The sequence below is a fragment of the Urocitellus parryii genome, chromosome X, assembly GCF_045843805.1.
Source record: "Urocitellus parryii isolate mUroPar1 chromosome X, mUroPar1.hap1, whole genome shotgun sequence".
NCBI classification, from domain to species: domain Eukaryota; kingdom Metazoa; phylum Chordata; class Mammalia; order Rodentia; family Sciuridae; genus Urocitellus; species Urocitellus parryii.
This window is the reverse complement of record NC_135547.1, coordinates 73,174,275-73,200,976: the sequence shown is the minus strand read 5'-3', so window position 1 is coordinate 73,200,976 and position 26,702 is coordinate 73,174,275. Positions and strand designations below refer to the sequence as shown.

Here is a 26,702-nt window from a genome sequence, read left to right as displayed (position 1 = left end):
CCTGGTAGAGTCAGAGAAGGCAACACTGAGATCAGGTGATATTTGACTGGGTGTTGTATTGCATGAAACTTTCAGATATATTTTCAGATAAAAATACCAATACAGTATAGTGGAAATAAGTCTCACTGGGTTGTTTAGGAGGATATTATTTTTGCTTTCTGTATACTTTCCTCCTTTCTGGGTACTCTTCTCTAGCATGTGAGAACCCCTATCATCTACTGATTTACAAAATGTATCTACAACCAAGTTAATCACTTGACTCTTCTTACATTTATAAATGACATCATGCCATAGTCTTGTGAGACTGGGCACTAAGGACCTATCTCTAATGGTTTTCATACTCAAACCTTTCAAACTGACTTGTCATTGTGTTTTAATTCTATACTTTTAAATAGATTCTTTCTCACTATTAGCCTTTGATATTTGTGGGTATTAAAATATAAATTCTGTTGGCCTATTTTCAAACAGAACACTTGCATGTATTTTATCTTCATGGATAGAATTTGATTTCAGGTCAAATAGACAGTCATTATATTTGAGGAAAGATGTGGAAGTTGCCATAATGATATTATCTTTGAGAACCTTCTCTACAGTCTCACTTGTTGTACAGAAGACAGTGTGGTGCTTAGCGGTCTAAGAGTCCTTATTTATTGGAGCCTTGCATAGCTCACATTGAGCAAAATATTCCCCCAGTTGTGATTTTTTTTAAAAAAAAATTTTTTGTTGAGTTGGTCACAATACCTTTATTTTATGTATTTATTTTTACGTGGTGCTAAGGATTGAACCCAGTGGCTCACATGTGCTGGGCAAGCACTCTACCACTGAGCTACACCCCAGCCTCCCAGTTGTGATTTTATGAGTATATTACTGTCTATACCTTTTTGTTTCTCTACTGGTCGTTAGTAACATTAAACTGCATAAAATTGTTTTCTAGTTGCTGTGCTATGAAGCATTTGTTTTTTGCTAGTTGTAGCACATGCTATAAACAGAAAACTCTGTACTGGAACTCTGACCAATAAATACTTATTCATGATGATGGTGATGATGATGATGATAATGATCATGATACTGATGTCTCGACAGACAAGAAATCATTTCTCCAGTACCCGGGAAGAGATGGAAGAACTTAAGAAAAGGATGAAAGAAGCTCCCCAGACATGCAAACTTCCAGGACAGCCAACCATAGAAGGCTATCTCTATACACAAGAGAAATGTGTGTGGGAACACAGGGGTATCCACTGGGTTACAGAAGCCTGGCGCCTGCTGCCACTTGACCTTTCTGATCCTTGGGCACCCATATCATTCATAGATACCTAATAACTGAAGTTCCAAGGAAGGTAGAATGAGAATAGTAAATATAAAAAAGGAAGAAAATTCAGGGAAAATTAAGAATTCATCTTTCAAAGACTTTAGAATGATAAGATCCAAGAATTTTCTCTGAGATTCAAAATTAGGATTGTTATTTGTTAATCCTTCTGATGGCTCTTTGGGACAGAAAGAAAGGGCAAATGGCGGCAGAGAAATACTTATTATACCTACTATGTGCCAGGCATGGTGCTAAGTGCTTTAACAGCACTGTCTCATTTAATCTTTGATTTCCCCTTATACCCATTTTACACACGAGGCCACTGAGGCTCAGAGAAGTTACCTTATAAAAGTCACTCTATTAACAAATGACAGGCCTCAGATTAAATTCATGTCTGTGAGATGCTGAAACTCATACTTCTCCCACAACCCCCAATACCATCCTCTAATTTTGGTTGAAATAATGAACGTTAAGTATTACATGATCTAGTCACAGAGTGTTAGAGATAGTTCAAGCGTTTTTACTTCCTATTGAAACCCATATGTACTTTTTGAATTTTTTTTTCCTTTTGAAGTATGACACCCCCAAATTCTGGGATTTCAATTCCTACCCAGAATTTATAATAAGGCTTATAATAAGGGGAATGACATAAATAGAGATGTAATTTACCTGAGGAGTAAAGAGATGTGCTGGGCAAGCCCTCAGAGCTAACAGAATCAGAGAAACCCCTAGAAGTGACTAGTGGAAGAGATACCCCTAGAGGTGACTTGTGGAAAAAATCATCACAGTTTATGAAGCATGGCACATTAGCAGTGATATCATGCTCTATCTCCTTAGATCAATTAAATTTTGATGGTTTCCAAACTATATTCTCTCACTTGTTAGGTTTATCTCTTCAACTCTGCATTGAAGGATTTTCTCAATGTCAACACTGTTGACATTTTGGGCTGGATAATTCTTTGTTTGGAAGACAAAATCTTGTGTATTATGTTGTGTTTAATAGCATCGCAGGCCTCTCTTCACTTTATGATAATAGGATTCCTAGGTGTGACAATGTAAATATCTTCAGGCATTGCAAAATGTCCCCTGGGAGGCAAAATTGCCCAGAGTTGAGAAACTCTGCTGTTTGCTGTGTGATCCTTCTGTGCCCTAGGTTTCTAGTTGTCCAATGGGCACAACATTGTTACTCAGTTAAATGTGTGCTTAGCATCAATTCTTCCAGACACTGTGTAATGTATTGGGGGTGCAAAAAGATGACTCAACGGTGGATTTTTGTCATTAAGGGGTTCACAGTCTTATGTGTGATATAAACAAATTTATCAATGAAATGTGTTAAGCACTTTGGGGCATATATCTAAGGGGTTTATTGGGGAAAACATGTTTGAACTAAGACTTTAGTGTTGAGTGGAAGTTTTAACAGGTAAAGAAATGGGAGAAGAAAATTCCATGTGTATATCACATACTTAAGAGTAAGCGGGGCATTATTAATAATTATATCACAACATGTATACATGAGTAAAGCCACCCAGGGGGGTGAGGGACTATGATTTGTTTGTAGGGTTTCTGTTTGCCAAGAAAGGCCCTGGTTGACACCTTTTGTTCTGATGTAATTATTAATAATGTCCCATTCACTCTTAAGTATGTTTTGGGTTTGAACTATAAATTATATGGTTACTTATTTATTTGGGATCTTAAAGTCATACAGTAAGACAGGAATATAGAGGGGAAGGTGCTTAAAGTTTGGAGATAGTGTGAAGGCCATGAGTGATTTATAATAAAGGTAATGACATAAATAGAGGTATAATTTTCAAAATGAGTTTTTTTAACAAAGAGTAAAGACTAGACTCAAAACAGCAATCAGAGATGGGAAAACAAGAGAGAAGTCCACTGAAATTATTAATTGGTAAAGTAGTGAACTTGTGTTTTCTATGAAATATGGTATAAACATTTAAAAAATACACCAATAAGGACCTTCAATAATTCAGTGCTAAATGTGATGGAAGGCAGCTGAAGGAGAGACATGTGGAGGATAGAAGGGACATGGCCCAACGACAAATCAAATGGGAAGTTATTTGCAGGGAAAGAGGAGCAGAAGACAGAAGACTCCAGATTCTGGAATGTGTGGTGGTTCCATTCATGGGAACATGGCAGGGAGAATGGGTTTGGAGCCAGCCAGGAGCCACTGAAAAAGAAGTTGGTAAGGTTATCATCTCCAGATATACAGTGGGCAGGAGGCTAGGTAAGGCTGGAGCTCAGGGGAAGGGAAGTGCTGCATCTGGATCTGGCTGTGATGAGCAGCCTGTAAACAGCTGCTGTTTTGTAGAGCTGAAATCTTGATTCTGTTAGCTCACTTTTGCCTGTCTTTGTAGGGGCCTTGGGAATATCCTGGGTGAAATACTACTGCCGTTATGAGAAAGAGACCAAAACACTCACCATGACACCTATGGAACAAAAGCCAGGGGCTAAGCAGGTTGGTTTTTTTTTTTTTTTTTTTTTTGTGCCATATTTTTTGAGATGCATCTGTGACTACAGCTCAGGAAAGAATATATATGGACGTAGTGTCACATAATCAAGTCTATTACAGTCATGTGAATTTATCCTCTATGTGTTCTCCCTGGCCTGAGTTTACGTGGGCCACATATCATTCAGTTTGGTAAAAAAATAAAAAAAAAACTAACTAAATAAATAAACAAACAAATAAATAAATTACTCAATTAATTTAATTAACTTCAGCAGGCATTCTGAAAGTGTCTGTTCTGTTTCAGTCTGTTAGTATTACAAATGCCTGTTAGTTGTACAGAGAAAATATGCAAAACTAGAGATGCATTGCTTTTAAGAAGGCTTTACTACTGCATTGTTTATTTTCTATAATTTTTATTGGTACATTTTAGTTCTACACAATGATAGGATTTGTTACATATTTATACATACACGTGATGTAATGTTATAATTTGGTCAATATAACTTTCTGCATCCCACCTCTTGGACCCTTCTTTGTACTGATCTTCCTTAGATTTTCATGAGAACTGTCCCCACCTCCAGGAATCTTTTAAGTAGCAATCTTAAAAACATTAATCAACTTCCAGAATTGATTTTTAAGAGGAGTATGCCTGTTGCCTACAGTTGAAAAAACCTAAATCTGCATTCTATGTAGTACTCAAGTTTTACCTAATATCTCTTCTTCTGCCTTTCGAATCTTTTCCCACTGCCTCAAAATGACAAGATCAATTTAAAACACTGAGAAGATAGTTTACTTACCTGCAAGGACATGATGTTTTTTATACATCACATCCACAAACATACACCATGGATATTTCTCAAGCTAATTGTCAATACAATTGTTCATATTTTAAAGTAGTTTAATATGTTGTTTTCCTCTGTAAATTTCTTATGTAATGGTCTTGGTGCATTATTTTTTTCCTGCTGATAAATGTTTTTAATTTAACTGTCTCTGCCCAAAATCTCATAATTAATTAAAATCACAAAAAGTAAGCTGTTGATAGGAAAACAGTTGAAAAAGTGCTGAAACTGTGATAGATTTAGATATATTCAGATATGGAAGGTTTAATAATACAACATATGAAAAGAAGGGGAAATATTTAATAAGCTTATAGTCATGGCATCATTTTTGTTCTTCACTGAGCAATGAGATTATTGGTGTGTGATTTTTAAGTATTTTCAAACTGTTGGAAGCATGTTAATAATAATCACTTGTCAGCATTGAAAATAGTGCAAGAAGACCCAATTAAGGTGGGCAAGAATTTTCTATGGAAGATCTCTCTTGTGAGACTTGTTCATATAAAATGACAGGTCTGGAATTTTGGTTGAAAACTGCTTCCTCCCAGTCCACTATGTTCTTTAACCATAGTATTTGTCACTTTGCCTTGAATATGGTTTGGAGATGGGATTGAACTCTGAGGACATGTACCAAACCTAATTTCTAGAATCCTCTCCTGTTCCACCATTCATGCTACTGTTCTTGCATTTGCTCATTCATGACTTCTAACCAATCTTCAGTTTGTAGCCTGACACTTGTTGAAGTGTCTTTCAGCATAGTTCCACTAAATTCATGTCATGTTGCAGCACAGAATTTGTTCCAAGTCAGTCAAAACTTAGCTGATATGTATTTGACTGGCAAGTGCTTATGAGCAACACTGGCCTGCAGTATTTTATTTTTCTACACATATTATTTTCCAAATCCTGTATATTCAAACTCCTTTTATAGACAATATTACCATTGAGGCCTTTTATTTCCTTCTTGAATGTACATATTGCAAAGCCTAAGATAGATTTAACAGACTCCACTTTCATTTCCTCCTGGACAGATGCAAGTAAGCCCCCCTAGTTTTTGTTTCCCTCTTCCCTTTTCATTGAATGGCTTCTTATAAAACCGCAATAGTGTCAGCATAAACTGTCTTAGTGAGGGATTCTTTCTGGAATGCAAAGAGGAACTCAGTTTCCCATTTAGAAGGTGGGGGTATGGGGCATAAAAGTAGTTAGTTCAATGTCCTCAAATTGGAGTTGGAAATGATTTCCTCTTGCTAATTCTCTGGTATAGTTCCTGGTACTTCTTTGTTTTTGAAATGTAAATAATAGAGGTAAATGATGCTCTAATAATAATAGTACCAAAATAACACTTTCTTGAATACTTGCTGTGTGCCAAACACTGAGCTACACATGTTCTGTTCTGTGCCTCATATACTTTCTCAGCAACACTGTGGAGTAGGTATTCTTTTTCCAATTTGGAGATGAAGGAATTGGCCTTTTTTCTGATCATAACACTTACTAGTGTCTTCTATATCTCAGCCCATCAACTCTCATTTGTGTTGTACCATTGACTTTACTGATCACCTTCCAAATAGTATTTTATTGTATCCCCTCTCTTCCAACGTAGAAGAAATAAATACTACATATGGAGTCTCAAAACTGGGTTTAAATCCCGGCTTTGTGATCTACTTATTTTTTTGATCTTGTCTAAAGTATTTCTCAGTCTCAGTTTGTTTATCAAAAGAGTGACAAAGACAATAATTTAGTTCATAAACATTTATTGAGCACTAACTATTTGCTAGGATCTAGAGATAGAAAGAGGAATAAGACAATGCCCATGTCCTTGAGGAATTCTCATTCAAGTGGGAGTATTAGACATAAAAACAGGAAAGTTTGATATAAAGTGCAAAGCATGGGGTGGGCAATATATGGGGTTGGGGGAAAGATTTTGGAGGAAATTAAAACGGAAATGCAGTTTGTACTAAGTAAGAGCTTAGTCAGGCAAAAACAGACAAAATCACTTTGGGTGGAGACAACAATATATGTAAAATTGTAGAGTCATGAAAAAAAACATGATATGCATGTGAGTGAGTATTTTGGCACTGATGGGACAAACTTGTGGGGGGAGGCCAAAGTGGTGGGCAGGATATAGGCCCCTAACTGCAATGCTATTGAAGCTAATGTACTTGAGAGTTTAAAGAGGGAGGGTGAGTGTATGAGTCTTTCACTCATCTTGAAAGACTAATAGGTAGCATCCCAAGTATTGGAATAAGGAAGACATATTGGATTTAGAGTTGAGGGTTTATAGTACAGGAACAGCAAAAAGTATTGACTTGCAAGGGGTTGAGTGTGCAATGAGAGAAATGTATTTGATGATTAGACATATGGGATGGTTTGGATGGCATGTTGCATAGGCACAAATCTGGTACTTGGGCAATGTTCCTGAATTTGAGATAGCAAATATTGCCATTTAATAGATTGTGAAATTGAGACTCAGAGAGGGAAAATAATTCCCCCAGGGTCACATAGCTCACAAATGGCATAATTGAGATGACTCTAGGTCTTAGATTCTTAATTTTTTGGTATTTCCACTATATTAACTTAGGTTTCTTCAAGTAAGCCATTTTACTTCTCTGAACTTCACTTCTCTCAGATAGTTGTGGTGAAGAAAGCTGGTATTAAACTACCAGCATAATATGGGACATTGTAGATAATAAATGTTACTTCTGTTTTCTGTACCACACACACACTCTCTGTGTTGAAATGATTGAGGGAAAGTGAAAAACATAGAACAGGGAAGATTTAGTCTGTAGACACAGTGGGTTTCAGTGGCTTAAAATCCCACAGACTAAGGTGAGCCACACTGTTCTGTACATGTGGAACATCAAATGCCACCTCAACAAATACATAAATTTGCTTTTTTCTCCGACTCATCCTATTATTTGAGAGGTTTCTTTTATGATTCCTGTCATCCTCAAGAGCCTGGGGTAGGGACCAGAAATGTTTGTCCTCCCTCTTTCATCTGCCACTTTAATGAAGTTTTTTGCTCAACTTTCTCTTGCATTCTAAGGATGGTTTTAAAAGCCACTTACCTTGTTACAGCCTCCTGACACAGAGGTCTCATGAAATTTTTATTTTGTATACTTAATGCTATTTAGATAATCCATTTCTCCTACACTGTCCTTGGGTGATGTATATTGAGCTTCCTATTTAATCCACTATGCTTGGGAAAGAGTGCTTGCCTGCCCTGAGCATTTTCTCATCTCAGCCATGCATTTGTGGAGCAGGGAGAAACCATCTGCCATCTTGCTGCAAGTAGTGTTCAAAGGGACAGGGTTTTTAGTGAGTCTATACATGGCTCCTGCTGCCTTCACAGATGCCTTCTGAATGACACCAAGAAAGTTGCAGGGGGAAGAAGTTCCTGTGTATATTTTTAAATTACATGTTAATTCTTCTGTCATATCAGGGACCCTTGGATTTAACCCTGAAATACTGTGTGAGAAGGAAGACAGAGTCTATTGACAAGAGGTTCTGTTTTGATATAGAAACTAATGAAAGGTAAGTTATGCTGGTGAATTGGCAATGTTGCCATGTGCCAGATGCTGAGCCTGGGGAGGTCTTTTATTTTTCCTCTGTCATTTCTTGATGCAAATGAGCAAGTGTATTAAAACAGAGTGTCATGCCGGCTTTTCAGTCTGCCTTTCACAGAGATCCCTGTTTAATCAGCCCACAGCTGGTTTTCTCTGTACATGCTTCAGGCACATTTGCCTCACCTGTTTTGGGCAAAAAAAAAAAAAAATCACTCCTAGGTTTTAATTTGCTGTCACACGTGTGAAAGTTCCATCTTTGGTGATGCTGCAAAAAGGATAGGACGACAAGTTTGATCTCTTAAAAATCTCTCAATATAATAAAAATGAGTTAATTGGCACACATCTTTGAGGGAAGGCAGATGGAGTGGAGGGTGGAGGTACCATGGGGAGTCTTGTTGCCCACTTGGTGCAAAAATGTTGTAGACTTTCTCTATTTTGCAGTTATTTATGTCAACTAGAATAGTTTATCATGCCAGCTTTGCTTGCAAGACATGGCATGCAAATTTGAGACTTTGGTTCCAATATTTTTCTCCAATTGTCTTCTTTTTTCTTCCCTGAATCTGAACCATTTTATTGGAGGAGAATTTAACCTTTCAATTTTGAAATTAAAGTATTTCACATTATTTTTGAAAAAGGCCTGCTTTGGGAGGCTGATCAAAAATTTGACTGAATAAACATGTTTCTACATTTTATTTTAATCTGCTATCTGAGTAATAGAGTATAGACTCTATAGAGTCTCTGGTCTGTAGAGTAGAATCTAGAAAAATGTTCAGCTTGTTAGAAAGGACCTTGATGGGTGAATTATAATATATGAACAAAAATAGTGACTGGAATCATAAAGATTAGAGTAAGATATGAGGGCACTTTTCTTTCCCAGGAATAAGTAATTACTAGTCTATTTCCCTATTTGAAAATTGGGATGTTATTATGGGACTCTCAGAATTTTGATTTGTGTATCTATATGACTTCTTTGTTAAAAATAGTATCACTATGATAGTAAATGTAGTTACCAGTAACCACGAGACTGTCACTTATTTTCCTGACAGTGTCAAGCCTAGTTAGAAGGGGAAAATGATTGCAGGTTCTTGTTTCTCCTTATGAACCTATAGTGTCTTTGGTTATGTTGCATCAAGGTGCTTAGTGTTAAAATTTTCCATGTCTAGTTCTATTCTGATTCCATTTTCAGTTTAAATTTACAAGCTATACTAATTAGAACAAATTTAAAAAAGAAAAAAAATCATAAGCTACATGCAAAGAGTTTCCCTGACAAAAAGCAATTTTGCTTTGGCCCTGAGGTTAGAGGCTGAGACCAATTTTATTTTATATTTCTTGTACCTTGTGTTATGCACAGCTCATGATAAGTAATAGATTGGGTGTTTATTTTTAAATATCCTTTCCCTTCCCCAGAATGATAAGGAATTTTGAGACTAGATCCCAGGAATTGAAATTCTGATGAGTCTGTCATATCAGTTTCCATATATTGTATTCTTTAAAAAAATCCCTCATTTAGTCCCTTAAATGTAAGTTATGGATGAGAAGACTGAGACCCCCAAAATTTAACTAATATTTAACTGAAATATTAAGTATTTAAGTTGCCCAACAAAAGCCACATGATAAATGGAGAGGCTGACCTCAGTCCCTGGTCTGTAAGTACTTACAGCCCCTGCCCTTTGTTATTTTGTGCCATTATCTTTCATAAACCCAATGAAAATGCTGTGAAATAGAGTGTTAGAGATAATAATGAATAGGTGATGAGAACCTCTCTGCAAGTGAAATTTTCTAAGGTGTATGGCATCTACTTTCCTAGGTACTTAATCCCATGTAAGGAATGGAGTTATGCTTTTTAGCAGGCATCACATATCTCTGCTCATATTCCCTGAAGAACAGAGGAAAAGTGTTCTTTGAGTCTCTCTTTCTTTCCTATCTTTCCCTTCCCTTCCCTTTCCATTTTCCTTTCTTTCTACTGAGAATTAAACCCAGGGATACTCTACCACTGAGCTACATCCCTAGCCTTTCTTTTCTTTTTTTTTTTTTTTTTTGAGATAGGATATCACTAAGTTGCGAGGCTAGCCTTGGATTTGTGATCCTCCTGCCTCAGCCTCTTGAGTCACTGAGATTACAGGTGTGTGCCACTGTGCCCAGCAAGTTCCTTTTTTTTATTTCAGGAAAAGAGGGTAAACTTTTAAACTTTGAGTGTTTTTTTTTAACCAGTGTTTGGAAGCCCAAGCTCATAGCACATCAGACTGTCTTAATCATAACAACAATAGCAACTGCTAACTTTTGCCAAGTATTTACTATGTGCCAGGAACTGTTCTCAGCCATTTAAGTGCATAATTACCTTTATTTCTCACTGCAGTCACACAAGATAGGGGCTGCTGTTATTCTCTGCTCACAAAGGAAGCCAGGGGGGTGAAAAATTTAAGCAACTTGGGTTACACAGCTACTCAAAAGGTAGAGTCTGGGGTTCTGTTGCTGAATGTCATACATGCCTTTTGGTTCCAGATGGAAGGGGTGAAATTATAAAGGTAATTAGTGGAGGAGTCTCAGTTAGAACTTAGTACTTTTTATACTTTGTCATTCTGTTTGTAGTAATATTGTTCTTTAAATTCTTCTTTTAGTCACATCCAATAATCTCCAAATGTTTCCTCTCTATAAGGTCAAGAGAGGACAAATAATGACTTTTCAACTTCCCCAGTAGGGATTCTGAAATCCAGGAGGGCTCTAAAAGCATATCTATTCTGCAGTTTGCTTTTATGTGTGATGTTCATTTGCTTGTTTTCCTTCCTTTTGACTTTGGATTTCAGATGAGTAGTTATCTTTACAAAGAGCATTACACTTTTGAGCCCCACAAGATATATCCAAAAGATGAGTGTTTCTTAGAGAGAGGTGAACTCAGAAGAATTCTGTATATAGAACCAAGTTCTGGATTTCAGTTGATTCTGCATTAAAGGCCACTTGGCTTTCCATTTAAGGGGTATTTTAATGAAGTAAGACATGGAAGGGTAGGTAGAATAGGAATCCCATGATATCAGCACTGGAAAGGAACTCCCTGCTCATGTGTTCTAAAATCCTTTACAGATAAAGAAACAAAGGTCCAGAGAGGCCAAATGACTTATCCAGGGTCTCTTGTTATTGTTCTTATGATTCTTTTCCTCTGAGAGAAGTCTCATCTGATCATAGAAGAAGTGAGAGGAACCAAGAGAGAGATTGCAAGCTGACTTTATGTCTACAATAGTATGGTCAATCCCAATTTCCAATTTGGTTATGAAGGTTAAAAAAATCATAAAGAATATACAAACCTGAGGTATCTCTGGGTATAGGTAATGTCTCAGTCTATTCATGCTGCTATAACAAAATACTGGAGACTGGATAATATACACAACAGAAATTTGTTTCTCACAATACTAGAAGCCGAAGTGCAAGATGAAATTTCTGGCAGGTTGGTGAGGGCCAAACCTCTGCTTCTAAGATGGCATCTTTTTTTCTGCATTTTCTGTAGAGAACAAGTATTATGTTCGTATAAGGCAAAATGAAGGGAATGGAAGGAATTAATTCCATGAAGCCTTCTATGAGGCTCCTAATCCCATCCTTAAGGGTGTATACCTCCTCTTGGCCCCACCTGTTAATATTGTCACATGGGTGATTACTTTTCAACATATGTATTGGGAAGATATTCAGATCATAGCAGTTAGGAAGTAAATAGAGTATAATTGAGTTTGAAACCAACTGCCATGTAGAAGAGGCTTTATAGTGTAGTGGTTAAGAATATGGCTACTGGACCATACTTTCTGTGTTTAAACCTTTCTCTACCACTTATATGCTTTGTGATTTTGGATAGCTTCTGTGGGCTTCACTTTCCCTTTCCATGAACTAGAGATGATGAGTATAGTAACTACAGGATGGACTGGATGAATTAAATGAATTCGTGCATGTAAAATATTTAGAACAGAACCTGGCACCTAGTAAGCATTTGAGAAATATTAATTGTTGTTATTTGTCATAAGATTGCTTCTCAGCCAAAAGGCCTCCCCCTCTGTAGCTTAGCCAGTCTGCCTGTTGCTGAAATCTTTCAAACTGAAAATGTTTCTTGGACATCTAAGGTGGTAGAAGGAGCAAAGTTCTTTTTCTGACAGAGGAATGGGCCTGTGGTGTACATACTCACCCCGCAGAGTGTAGACCAAGTGACTGACTTCCAAAGAGGCACAAAGAGCTTTACTTTGGCTGAAGCACAACAGGGTCATTTTACATGGGTATTATGGTGACGTATCTCAATATCTGCCTTCCTGTTTCTTTGCTCAACCCTGGCATGGAATCACCAAGATACCACCAAGATACCACCTCCCTCAGGGTCCTGAGAGTTACTGTTGTCTAATATTCCATTATTGTTCTAGTTAAAGAGCTTTTTCAGCTGTGTGCAGTGGTGGTGTACATCTATAATACAAGCTACTGGGGAGTCTGAGGCAGGAGGATTACAAGTTCGAGGACAACCTGGGCAACTTAAACCATGTACAAAATAAACATTTTTAAAAGGGCTGGAGATGTAGTTCAGTGGTGGAGTGCCCCTGAGTTCAGTCCCAAATACAGATAAATAAATAAACAAACAAACAAACAAACAAACAAACTACTTTTTGAAAACTTAGAATTCTGTAGGACTGTGGCTTGCCAATGGGACACTTCCCAGGGAAGTGAGGGAACCTAGATCACAAGACTCCATTCCCTTGGGCAAATATCTGCTTTAAACTTGTCATTTTTCCCCTCAGACCAGGTACCATCACTCTGCAGGCTCTATCAGAAGCTAACAGAAGGCTATGGATGGAAGCTATGGATGGGAAAGAACCTGTAAGTTGCCTCAGATACTAGGAAAACCTCAGCAACATAGTCCAATGTATGAGTGCCCTCTAGTGGTGTTGGTGGGTCTAAGACAATTAATTCATATTGAAAACGTTAAGAGCTGGAAGGAATCATAACTTGCACATCTCTTGTTTAATAAGTAAAGCAACTTGAATTCCAGAGGGGGCTAGGATCACCTTCTGAGAAGGCATCAAAGCTCCCTGCTCTAATGTTAGACTATATAGCTATCTATGCCCATAAGACCTTAAGAAAGGGTATTAAGCTTTTTTACCAAATTATATTATTAATATGTGTTCATGGAGAAGAATAGAAATAATTGTTATGGCTGTAAATAAGCATTTATTAATCACTTATTCAAAACAATTTTTATTCTTCCTTTTTCACCCCTAGCTCAGCATATTCTCTTTCAAGGTTCAACTACTGCAGGAGATAGAGTTGTCATCCTGTATCCCATATACTCCATTTAGAACACTGTTAGGCAGGTGAACAATTGATCTCTTAAAGTGTATATATTTTCCTAAAAAGACCAATATGAGAAGTCAGAAATCACTGAAGTGCATTCTCTTTTCAGTCTCTTTCTAGTAGATTTCTTTTGGTAGCATTTATGAAATAAATTATATCAGCCTCCTAACATTTGAATCACGAAAGCATGGATTTCGGTCCTGGTTCTATGATTAAATTGTTGTGACCTTGGGTGAGTTATTTTACCTCTGTGACACTCAGTTTTCTTTTCTTCACTAAAATGGCTTTAATATATTTAATAATTTTCATTCACAGGGTTGCTTTGAAAAATCAAATGAAAACTTTTCTGTAAATTCTTATGCATTACACTCATTTTCATTGCATCTCACGGATCTGAAGGATAGGCGCAAAGCTACTGAAATTCAAAAACATTTGCATACAGTCTAGAATCCTTGCTTTATTTCAGCCAAAAACAAACCACAAAGGGAAATGCATTTCAGGTTTTTTCTTTCTTTGTGTCCTCAGTGCCCTGGTGAGTAAGATGAGTAACCAGATTCCAGGTTGCATTTATTGTAATCCAGCAGGTAGCAGGAGAGAAGTATTACTATGAGGACTGCCATCCAGGATGTAGGCCAGGGCCTGTCATCCTTCCAGTCACCTCCTCAAACCTGATGCCTGTGAAGTTTCTTGAGGAAGATGATAGGTGGTCAGCTAAGCACTAGAATTTATCTCTTAATTTTTTCACCTGTGCTTGTTCTTCCTTTAGGTTTTTAAAGATGGAAGGATACAGGCAATCCTTTGCAGAGAATGGTGTTAGATCATGGGCCCACTGAATATGAATCCTCACCTAACTTGATCATGGCAGACTTTTCATATATGTCTTGTTTATTAAAGCAGCCTGAAAGGCTGGTCAGCTCTGAAATCTCTCTCACTGAATTATCCATAGGTATATACAACATATGCAGAAAAGTTTCTTTTGAAAGAAGAGGCTGTTAAAGAGGCCTCTAACAGATGACCTGTAAAGGGCTTATTTCCTGCAGCCTCACATTGCTAATACTGTTGCTACTTGACTAAACATCCCAAGCCACTGATCTTACACATGATGTGCATCACTTTGATTAGAGCATCAAGGATCAGGGCTTGAGAGAACATCTATTCCAATCCTGATCACTTTACTGATAGAAATTTCAAAATCTAGAGAATGAAAAGGGCATGCTAAAGATGTCCTAATGAGGTAGCAATGGAACCAGTACTACTAGATTTCAAGAAGTAAGAACTTCCTTTCAGGGCTATTACATGGTTACCACAATGTGTATTTCCAGACTTCTAAGGGAGGGGGGCTGGGATTGTGCTAAGTGGTAGAGCACTTGCCTAGCATATGTGAGGCACTGGACTCAATCCTTAGCACTGCATAAAAAAATTCTAAAAAATAAAGGTATTGTGTCCATCTATAACTATCATCTATCTATCTGTCTATCTATATCTATCTATATCTATATATATCTATATCTTTATATATCTATATATCTCAGAGAAATCTTGGTAAAAACATGAATCTGTTTCAGATTGACTCTTGCCTTTCCAAAGAGAAAAATTCATTAACTAGTCTTGGGGTTGGAGTTTGGTATTGAAAAATCATTTAAATTTTAGCATTAATAGCCATTACCCAGGCATCCATGAAAAAATCATTTTTTTTCATTCTTTCTAGCTCCATCATAAAAATGCTCTAAGCTTTATATAAAGTAAATGTCTACGATGGATTGACTACTGCTTCAGTTACAGTAATGAAATCTGGCACAATTTTCAGGGATTGGGAAACTATTTTCTCAGGATCTGGGCAAAGATGATTTTGTTTAGCCCACTTTCCTTTTTGTTCCAGCCCTGGAGTCAATATTTGCCCTGCTTACCTATAGTGATTCACAATAGCCATGGCTCTTTCTGTTTCTCTTCTTTTGTAGATCTACCACAGCCCCATAACGAAACAGGAAGAAAGTAAGTCATTCAAATTTCTGCTCTACTGACATTATAAACTGCAGGCTGTCCCAGTCATAGTGAATGCTGACATTAATGTAATGTACTAATGATGCAACACTGAATGTTGGATGCCTCTGTGTGAAATGAAATTCAGCTTTATTTTTAAAATCATCTATTGATTGAACTAAGGAAGTCAGTTCATTTAGCAAATGGTGGGGATAGTAGTGGTGATGTAGAGAAACACATTATGTGTTTTTTGTTCTAGACACAGGATAGAAATAGTGTGTATTTATGAGCTAAAGCAGACAAAATGCAATGGGCTCAATAAAAATATTTTGTGTTATAAGAGTTAAAACTCTAGACATTCCCTGAATAAAAGGATCTTTCTATTTAAAGGTGATTGGAGATGAGTAAAAAACTCCTTAGTTGTCTTACTGTTGCCCTTAGCATGATCATTGAATGTCTGATAGGAGATGTCCATTGTAGTAGGATCTAACTCTGCTTTCCTTTGCTTGAAACAGTGGAGCTTAATGAAGTGGGGTTCAAGTTTGTTAGGAAGTGCATCAATATCATTGAGACTAAAGGTAAGATCTGAACCACAGTCTTGACATTGTTTAAATCTGGTCATTGTCATTTTATCCTGGCATTATTTCTCTAATGTAGTAATGGAATTATCTATTGGTCAGGACCTTTCTTGGGAATGACAACTACTAATAAACTTTATGCACTGGATACAATTTGCATAATTTCAACAAATTCTAAAAACAGTATCCAGACATATTTGCATAATTCATAGTTTCTTGTTTTTAAAGAGAAATCACATCAAATGGTTTGTAAGGTATTTTGAAATAGTATCTAGTACCTTCAAGCAATGTTATGATGGTGGCATTGTAGATAAACAAGATTTCAATTTCTGCTATAATATAGATATAATCCCAGCAACTTGGAAGGTTGAAGTAGGAAGATCACAAGCTCCCTATATGTAGGAGACCCTGTCATATAATATGAAATCAAAAGAGTTGGGGATGTAGCTCAGTGGTAGAGCACCCCTGGATTCAAAAGAAAAGAAAAGAAAAAAGGAAGGAAAGAAAGAAAGAAGAAAGGAAATAAGAAAGGAAGGAGGGAAAAGACAAGAGAAAACAAAACAAAAAAACAAACAAAACAGCAACAATGGCAACAAAATATCATACTGGTTTAAAAATTGATGGGGCCAAGCTAAACTTAGGCACATGTGAAATTAACATGGTTTCTTGTTGATGATACTTGTTGGCTTTCCTCAGAAGATATTTAGAATGTAAGTTGGTGTAGAATATGAACCAAGCCTCTTTAAACTTCAAAATGTTGCTTCAGTTTTTTCTCAGAGCAGAGAATGATCTTTTGCTTCTTATCCGCCATACTCCAACCTCTTCTCCTTTATAACGCTGCTTGGGAGCAATGTGAGGGTTGATATTTCCTCATTGTTCAGTTGAACCCTAACTTCTTTGCAATGCAGTAACACCATTCTCACCTATCTGCTGCCACTCACCTAAGCATGTGCTTCTATTTACTATGTGGTGTATTCTCTTTTCTTCAGATTAATGGGAAATTGGTACAGTGCAAATGAAAGTATGGATGATTAGGAGGAGATGCTTCGGAACTGACTCTTGTGTACAAGTACAGAAAGGAAGTACTCAGGAGGAGTTGGAAGTTCTAATTCTGTAAACAAAACTAACCTGATTTTCTTTTCCTAGGCATCAAGACAGAAGGCTTGTACCGCACTGTGGGCAGCAATATTCAGGTTCAGAAGCTGCTGAATGCCTTTTTTGGTAACAATTTTGTTTTCATAAGTTTTATTGGAAGTAGTTGATATATTAAAGCAAATGTTATTGGAAGAGAAAGGAGACATTGTTAAGGAAGGTTGGAGAATGTGTGTGTGTGTGTGTGTGTGTGTGTGTGTGTGTATTTTTTGAGATGGTATCTCACTACGTTGCCCAGGCTGATCTCAAACTCCTGGGCTCAAGTTATCCTTTTGCCTCAGCCTTCTGAGAAGCTGGGACTTATTGGCATGGGGCACTCCAACCAGCCCACAGAAGGTTTTGTTTTGTTTTGTTTTTTGGTACCAGGGATTGAACCAGGGGTGCTTAACTGCTGAGCCACATCCACAGCCCTTTCTTGTATTTTACTTAGAGACAGGGTCTCGCTGAGTTGCTAAGTGTCTCGCTAATCTGTTGAGGCTGGCTTTGAACTCGCAATCCTCCTTCACCAGCCTCCAAATTGCTGGGATTACAGGCATGTGCCACCATGCCCAGCTCCACAGAATCATTTTTAAAATGTTTTATTTTTTATTTGTTCTAATTAGTTATGCATTTTCAAAGGTAAGATGTGTGCATATTTTGCTCACTGTGTGGAGAAAAAAGTACAGTCATATGTTGCTGGTGGGACTGGAAATGGGTGCAACCACTATGGAAAGCAGTATGGAGATTCTTCAGAAAACTTGGAATGGGACCACCATTAGATCCAGCTATCCCACTCCTTGGTTTATACCCAAAGAACTTAAAATCAGCACACTACAGTGATGTGGCCACTGTAGTGTTTATAGCAGCTCAATTCACAATAGTTAAACTATGGAACCAACCTAGGTGCCCTTCAAAAGATGAATGGATAAAGAAAATGTGGTATATATATTTGTTGGAGTAGTAATCGGCTTTAAAAAGAATGAAATTATGGCCAGTAAATGGATGGAGTTGATTCTCCATCATGCTAAGTGAAATAAGTGAAACCCCCCAAAACAAAGGCTGAATGTTTTCTTTGATATGCAGATGCCAATCCACAAAAAGGGTGGGGTACTGGGGAAGAATAGAGTTACTTTAGATTAGGTCAAGGGGAGTTTAAGGGGGGAGGGGTTTGGGGGTAGGAAGGAACTAGAATGAATCAGACATTATTACCTTCTTTACATATATGACTGCGTGACTGATGTGATTCTATAAAATGTATAATCCGAAAAATGAGAAATTATACCCCATCTATGTATGATATATCAAAGTGCCTAAATGCATCATTCTACTGTCATATATAACTAATTAGAAACAATACAATAATTGATAAAGAAAAAAATATTTTCAAAGGTAAAATACGTGCATATTTTGCTCACTGTGTCAGAGACAGTCTTAAAGATATGATTGTCATCTCACCTCCTTCTCATCCCATTTATTCCTCAAGTTGTTTGCAATTTGCCTTTTACCCTTGCCACTCCACAAGAACTCCCTGGCCTTGCTTAGCAGGTATCCATACCTGTCAAACCCAATGAGTGCTCTTTAGTCTCTATTTTCCTTGATCTCCTTGTTGACCACTTCTTTCATTTTAAAACTTTCTCCTTACTTAACTTCTATGACACAGCACTGACCTGATTCTACCTTCTTGTAGTATTTCTTGTCAATGGCTCTTAATGGATCCTTTTCTTTTTCTTATCTTTCAAATCTTGTATGGGTATTTCCTAGTGTTCTTATTTCCTGTTACTTTTTCTTCTCTCTGTTTTTCTATTGACTGATTTTTATCCTTGTTCTGGGTCACATTTTCTTTATTTTAAATATATATCTACTTATCTTTATTAGATAATAGATATCATGACTTACGAAGTGTCTTGATTTTGTTGACATAGTTAAATGAGCATTAAATTTTGTTTTGAAAGAAATTATTTGTAGATAAGCCTGATCATTCAAGGTTTCTTTTTAAGCTTTGTTAGGCCAGTCATAAAATATCATTTTCTTGCTGGTTTAGTCCTGCTAGTAAGGCCTTACTTCCTAATTAGAACCCAGGCAACTCCCAACTTTGTGAATTCTGATAATTTATTTATTTTACCAGGGATTGAACTCAGGGGTACTTAACCACTGAGACACATCCAACCCTTTTTAATATTTTATTTAGAGACAGGGACTCACTGAGTTGCTTAGGGCCTTTCTAAGTTTCTGCGGCTGGCATTGAACTAACAATCCTCCTGCCTCAGCTTCCTGAGCCACTGGGATTACAGGCATATGCCACCATGCCTGTCTAATTTTCAGAATTGTTTAGCTTAAAATTTCCTGGTATTTTTCCCCAGCCTGTGGAGTTTCATCCTAGGCTTATTTTTCACTCATGACTTTGTATTCAACTACTGATTCAAGGGAACCTATAGGTAGGTTTTTGTGAGTTCTTTCTCTAAATAGCACCCTCTACCCTTGTACTCTGGACATTCTAGCTGTATCAGCCTCCAGCAACTTTGATCTTAGTCTTTTCAATTGAATAACACTTCCATGCTCAGCTTGAGTTCTCACTCCCTTTGCTTTCCTCCACAACGTTCTTTCAGGTAGCAAGCTGTGGTGCTAATAAGACATGTCTCGTTTGTTTTACTTTCCTCACAGTCATAGTCTTGTGCTATCCCTTGTTGCTTCATAGATACTGTCTGATTTTCTAAATGTTCCACCAGGAGGGCAAGTTTGGGACCAGTCATTGTACCATGGCCTGGAGTGGAAATCCCTCTGTGTGGTTTGACTAGCACCTGTGTGCTGACAACTCCCCCGATCTCTATTTCAGATCATCATCTCATGAGTTCTAACTAATGTGTCTAGTTGCCCTTTGCATCTATCTGAGTTTCCCAACCATGGTTTCACCATGGTACATATCAGAATGATCATATTTATATAGCATGTCATCCTAATCATATCTATAAAGGACACTGAGGAAAATAGACATGAATGAAACAGTAAACCCTAAAAGATGAGGAATCAATGTTGGGATCACTGTAAAGACTCTCTCTGCATAGATGTCCCATAGGTATCTGCATTTGATATCTCCAAAACTAAACTCATAGTGCTCTTTTTGTGAGCGGTGGTAAGGTCAGTTTTCACAAAGTGTCAGAGAACAAAATGAGTGTGCAAAACTGCAGTTTGAATAAAGCACTTTTTGTGGTCTTTTCTTTGATACATGGCTTATCTCTCACAACCATGCAGGCCTGACTCCCTACCCTATTAGCATTTAAGGATGCTACAGCACGCAGTAATGCAGTAATGGCAGGTGTGGTGATTTTGAATTACAGGTTACATCATTAGGATCTCAGTATCTATTTTCCTTAATTATGTTCTATTTCTTGATTTGAAAATTCAAATTGCCTTATTCGTGGCCAATTTACAACCCAAATAATTACCTAAAAGACACTTTTCATATGTAAAATAGCTGACAGGGTAGCTCAAGATATTGAGTCTCTGCAAAGTGATTGAACTTAGATCAAATGTTTAGAATTCTGTTTCCATTACCACTACATTTTTTCTACCTGATGCATAATAAGGTAAAAGAAAATGCTATGCCTGGCATCCTACTGATTCCCAAAAGGACAGAAATGATTCTCCCAAATTGCACATCAGTTCAATTTGAATCAGATATTTAAGAAAGTGGCAAGGTTAGCATATCTTATCTATTCAATATCATAAGTCATAGGAGTATTTGAAATATATTCCAGGAAGTTCTGGATATGATAAAACAGTGTTATTTTTCTTACTTAGGTATAAAACTAATTATCCCAGATCCTTTCCCTAAATCTAAGAATTTCTACATCTACTGATGATCATCATTCATTTCTTCTTTCATTCAGTCAACATTTTAGGATCAGGCTTTATACTTGGGGCTGTGTAGTAAGCAGTGAATACACTACCTACATTCCCAACTTTGTGGGACGCACATTCTACAGAGAAGGCTGTCTCTCAGCTAGCTCATATTTTCTAATCATAATTTCCTTTCTTCTATATACTTTTTCCTGTTTTGTCTTCTGGGGTTTCTTGCTGGGATCCTCAAAATTGTCTTGCCTACACCCCTCAATCTTTGTATTGCTTTCCTAATATATTCTCATGCCACTAGGGACTTGCTGCCTGAGTTGCATGGGGATCCAGCACAATTTATCCAGGAGGAAAAGTATTCATTTCCTATTGTGTTTCCACCACCTTTTCCTGTCTTCTTTATCTCTCATGCTGTATGCCAATCTAAAGGACACTTTTAGCCATTAACTGAAACCACTCACTGTCTTCTTTCCCTATGCCATCTCCTCTAATATATAACTATGGGATTTCCTCTATTGCTTACTAAAGGTGTTATTCTTCTCCTACCTGAAAATTGGACTTTTTTTTTCAATACTGGGGATTGAACCCATAGATACTTAAACACTGAGCCACATTCCCAGCTTTTTAAAAAAAATTTGAGACATAGTCATACTATGTTTCTGAAGCTGGGCTTAAACTAGCAATATTCCCACCTCTGGCTCCCAAATTGCTGAGATTAGAGGTATGTACCATTCATCCAGCATTCAACTTTGATCAGCATATTTAAACATATTAAAGATAGCTGAAAGGAAAAATAGGAAATCTGACTCCCTAATAATAAGGTGTTTTTTTTTTTTTTTTTTTTTTTGGTACCAGAGATTGAATCCAGGGGTGCTTCACCACTTAATCTCATTCCCAGCCCTTATTATTATTATTTTTATTTTGACACAGGATCTCACTAAGTTGCTTAGGGCCTTGTTAAGTTGCTGAGGCTGGCCTCAAATTTGTAATTCTCCTGCCTCAGCCCCCAGAGTTGCTGGGATTACAGGTATGTGCCAGTATGCCTAGCAACATATTCATATTCATAGGAGAAACATAGTTCCCTAAAAAATGAAACAAAAACATACCACACTTACGTTTAGGAGCTGCAGGACTTGAAATCTATGCATTCATTTTGAAAGGGAATCTAATAGGATTTTTCACTTTCAATGAATATAAAAAACATTTTACTTCTAAAGTCCGTACTTGTCTTTTATGTATGTATGTATACATATATGTCATCAATCAGTTTTTCATATAGGTTCAATGCATTAATCACAACTAAACTTACTACTATAGATGTTTCAATTATTATCACATCATGTTTGCTTTATTTACCTCATTCTTCTTTTCCTTAGACTTATGTTCCAGCTCTCCTCATCTCATTAATTGATTCTCACAGTGTTTATTGAATGCATTTTATATGCTAGACAATAGTGTTTATGGCTGCTGTTTACCTTTGTTTTTTTCCCCTCTCATCCTTCACATGTCTCCCTTGTTTCCTGTTCTGACACAATTATCCTGTGACTATTGATTCCCTTCCATGAGATCTCTCCATTAGCACACACTGGAACTCTTCCAGATACAAGTAGCTAATCAATGTGATCAGAAATATAAGTCCAGTCTTCCCTAGATTAAATACCTGCCATCTGGTAAATTACATTTGCAGAATTCCCAGGTACCTAGTACATGCTCTAGCATTCCTCTGTCTATGCTTCTTAACTAGTTGCTAGCACCTCTAGGAATCTAAGATTTAGCAAAGTGATTGATTCATAGGAAATAATCAATTTTGCAATGAGGATATGCATTAATTGTTGTTAATGATATCTCTAAGCCATAAAATTTATGGCAGTGCTGACCACAATGCAATCCAGCCATATTAATATATTATATATTATATGTTACATATATTCATATATTTCCTAGGTATTCCCAATAATGGTACAAGTTATAATGGCTAGTTACCTGTAGTAGGGTTCCATAGACTTTTGCAAGCATTACCAAAGCAAAATTTAGAAACCAACAGAATTTATTTAATAAAAATTTTCAGGGAGTCTCATTATAGTATGAACATATATTCTAAATTGATATTATGGGTTGATGAAGCTATATGTATCTTCACTCAGAATTTTTAATTCCATAGTAGGTGTATCTACCAAATACTGTAGAATACCATAATGAGAACAAACAAAATCATGACTGGAAATATGAACTTCACAAGCAATGGACAAACTTAATAAAAATTACTATGCTTCGGAAATAAAGCATAGCAATAAATGTTTCACTCTTTTGTATTAAGTCCAGATCTTGAAAACATTGTTTGTGTTGTGCTTGGGACAGAACTCAGGGCCTAACTTTTACTAGGCAAGTGCTCCACCACTAAGCTACATCATCAACTCCCTTAAATACAATTTTTTGTTGTTGTGTTGCACTTATCACATATATGTGTATTGATTTTTATTGTGTATCTCTCACAGCAGAATGTTTATTTTTTTCTTAACAAAAGGAACTATTCCATATATGATCAGACATCATACTGTAGTACAAAATTCCTACCATAGGTTTAGTGTCACAAAATACAGCTGCTATGGATCTCTATAAACAGCATTAGTACTACCAAGTTACCTGAACTGATATGTAATTAATACTTAGGAATAACAGATAATAAAGAGGAAGAAGTCAATACTATTTTCACAGATGAAGCCAGAATTCTCAAAAATCTCTGAATCCCAATCAGAAGTAATTCTTTTTTTAACCTATGTAGCAAATAATGCACACAAGAAAACTGTTTATCTTCCCTGTTAGAGGGCATTTCTTATTTGTTCTTCCTATTGCCTTACCATTCCCAATGTGCTATCCCTTTACTTGATGGATATCCACTCCCACATTTCTTGTAAGCTATTCTTACCTGGTTAGTTCAGTGTTTAACATTCTTTCCTCCCATTTATCTTCCTGATTCATTCTCTTTGAGACCTTGATGTGCTTTCCCTTTAGTGGGGAACTAGCCATTTCAGAAAAAGCAAAAAACAACAATGCCCTATCCAAAGTCAGGCTATGTTTTGCCATGCCTCCATGTCTGTCTGCCTTGTAAATTTATCTTACTATCAAATTTATGTTTAGATATTGTAGGGAAAAATATTTTTTCTGCAGCCTTAATGAGTTTTTACTTGGCATGGACCCCTGTAACAAAAGACAGATTAAGAGAAAAACAAATAGAAAATTAGCGCGCGCGCGCGCGCACACACACACACACACACATATCTTCATGATTAACTTTTGTTCTCTCTGGTTGATAGAGGGTATGGGATACCTTTTGTCTACAAATGTGTGTCCTGCTTTTAGGCACATAGTGGGAGGAGGGAGACCTTTCCTGCCTTCTGTTCTTCTTAATTGTCTTCAGTTCCACAATCCTTCACATATTGGGGTGACATATTCTTGTCTCCCATAACACTGTATCTTCTGAAGCCAAACCTATTTTACCCAAAACAGTTTATTACCTCCTTTTCTCTAACAGTTCTGTAATCTGTACTGTTCTATTATTGTGAATTTCCTGCTGTGATACACTTATTTCTGGGTTCATCTGTTCTGCCTCACAGATCATCTTGAGGAGAAGGACTGTTTCTTAACCTTGATTGAGACTCATGTATATATGATCATATCTAGAATTTACAGAATCTTAACTTGGAGGAATTAGAATATTATACCTCATATTTCCCTTTGAAATTCCTAGAATGTCTGAAATTTGAGACACAAAATACTGCCATCCAATTATTTGAGTAATATTAAAAATTATAGGTAAGCAGAAGAAGTAGCAAAGCTTTTTGGACAGGGCTTATGTTTTCGACATCAACTTCTGTCCTTTTAAGGAGGCTGCTAGGACAGTCCATTAGATAATCCATTGCAAAACATGAACTGGGTCTTAGTATATGTTTTGGATATCAACTACTTATACCTTCTAGATTTCTGAAAAGGCCAAAGGAAGATCCTATAGTTTCTCTTCCTTGTTTCTAACCTGTTTGCTACCTGAGTCTTAGGCCAGAGGCCTGCCTCTGGGAATCCAACAAATCAGGTCTGACCACTTTTTCCAAAAACCAAAGAGAAAAGGTAAAGGTGAAAAGTATGAAAGGAACTTTAATCAGTGTGGCTATTCTGAGAAGACAAGGGGATCCATGTCCTTCACCTTTTCTTCCAGAACCTGACAATAACCTTGAGATTTTATAGAAAGAACACTGAGGGCAAGGGTTTGGGGTTTGCCTATCTGGAGGCTTTCCATAGCTGCCAAAGAGTGTGATCTTTATCAGGTGTGGTCTGATCCATCATGATCTCAGGATTGCTGCAATGGGGACTTGTGGCATGAGAAAGTTGCTGTTGCCTGGTGGGTAATTTGGATTTATAATAAGATGTTTATTGATCATATCTGTTGTTCCTGGAATCCAAGGTGACTCAGTGCAAGGGAAACAGATGCAAAATGGTGTCAGATATGCCAAGATTTTAATCCTGCTTTCAGCTACTCATTGGGCATGTGTAAGCAAAAGCAAAGAAACCACGTCCTTATTATAGTTCTACCTTGTCTTTTTTCAGTTTCTCAATCTTGAGGAAATTATGCCTTTATACGTTTCTTGATCCCATGTAAAGCTAGTTTTTAAACAATTAATGAAGCTGATAATTGAAAAAGGTTATATGTTTAAGCCTAAATATGGTACCATTATAAATTATAAAGCAGAATACAAAAGAGAGTTAAATTCTGAAGATATTGAATTAAATAAATCAAGTAAGTGATTCTTTCTCCTTTTGAATAGCTCTGTGAGTATGGACTACTAAAACACATGTTTGGGATCAGAAACATAATTTTTTTCTTGGTTTCTATCTCAATAGATGGTCTTTGTCTAAGCTATGTTTTCCATCTTCTGTGTGGAAGTGCCTGACGGAAGGACCTTGGTGTCAGGTGATCATGTATGAGAACTCCTTAGCCATACCTGTAAGCTTTACTGCCTTTTGGAAATATTGGTACAAGTTCACATCTCAATTTACTTTTTTTAAAGAGAGAGAGAGAGAGAGAGAGAGAGAGAGAGAGAGAGAGATTGATTGATTGATTTTTAATATTTATTTTTCAGTTTTCGGCAGACACAATGTCTTTATTTTATTTTTATGTGGTGCTGAGGATCAAACCCAGCGCCCCGTGCATGCCAGGCAAGCGCATTACCGCTTGAGCCACCTCCCCAGCTCCTCAAGTTACTTTTAAAAGGCTCACTGTCTTTCCCTTTCTAATTGTCCATGCATGAGTATTCTTCATACTCATATCAATACGTTTGTCTCTGGTTATACTTCCTTGCTGGGTGTTCAAAACCAAATAGGTAACCCATATTTTCACCCCAAAATCAACCTTTTTCATTCCTGGTGTTAAGATCAGCTGAGGTTCCTCAGTCATTTCCCACTACCAATCATACCTTCTGGGATACTTCACTGTCTTCATGATGGTTAGGCTTCTCTTGGAAGTTTTGGGGAGATTCCCCTCTCCATTGAGCTTTCTTTTTACAGAATATGTATTGGTTGGCTTCTAATCTCTGGGATCTTCACAATCTTCCTGATTGGGAGGGTGGGTGACTCACCAGAATTTCAGGGACCTTTTAGAAGTTTCCCTGGGTCCTGCAAGACCTGGGTCCTGCTGAC

The 26,702-nt window shown here is 37.0% G+C and overlaps 1 protein-coding gene across 1 annotated transcript in view; it reads left to right on the top strand.

Annotated features, from left to right (window-relative positions):
- Positions 1–26,702, top strand: part of Ophn1 (oligophrenin 1) — a 369,837-nt gene that overhangs the window by 185,507 nt on the left and 157,628 nt on the right. The window contains exons 9-15 of the mRNA XM_077793759.1: positions 1,084–1,213; positions 3,676–3,776; positions 8,040–8,131; positions 12,924–13,002; positions 15,435–15,468; positions 15,972–16,034; positions 17,181–17,255. Coding sequence (XP_077649885.1) covers positions 1,084–1,213; positions 3,676–3,776; positions 8,040–8,131; positions 12,924–13,002; positions 15,435–15,468; positions 15,972–16,034; positions 17,181–17,255 — 574 coding nt within the window. The remainder of the gene's footprint in view (positions 1–1,083; positions 1,214–3,675; positions 3,777–8,039; positions 8,132–12,923; positions 13,003–15,434; positions 15,469–15,971; positions 16,035–17,180; positions 17,256–26,702) is intronic.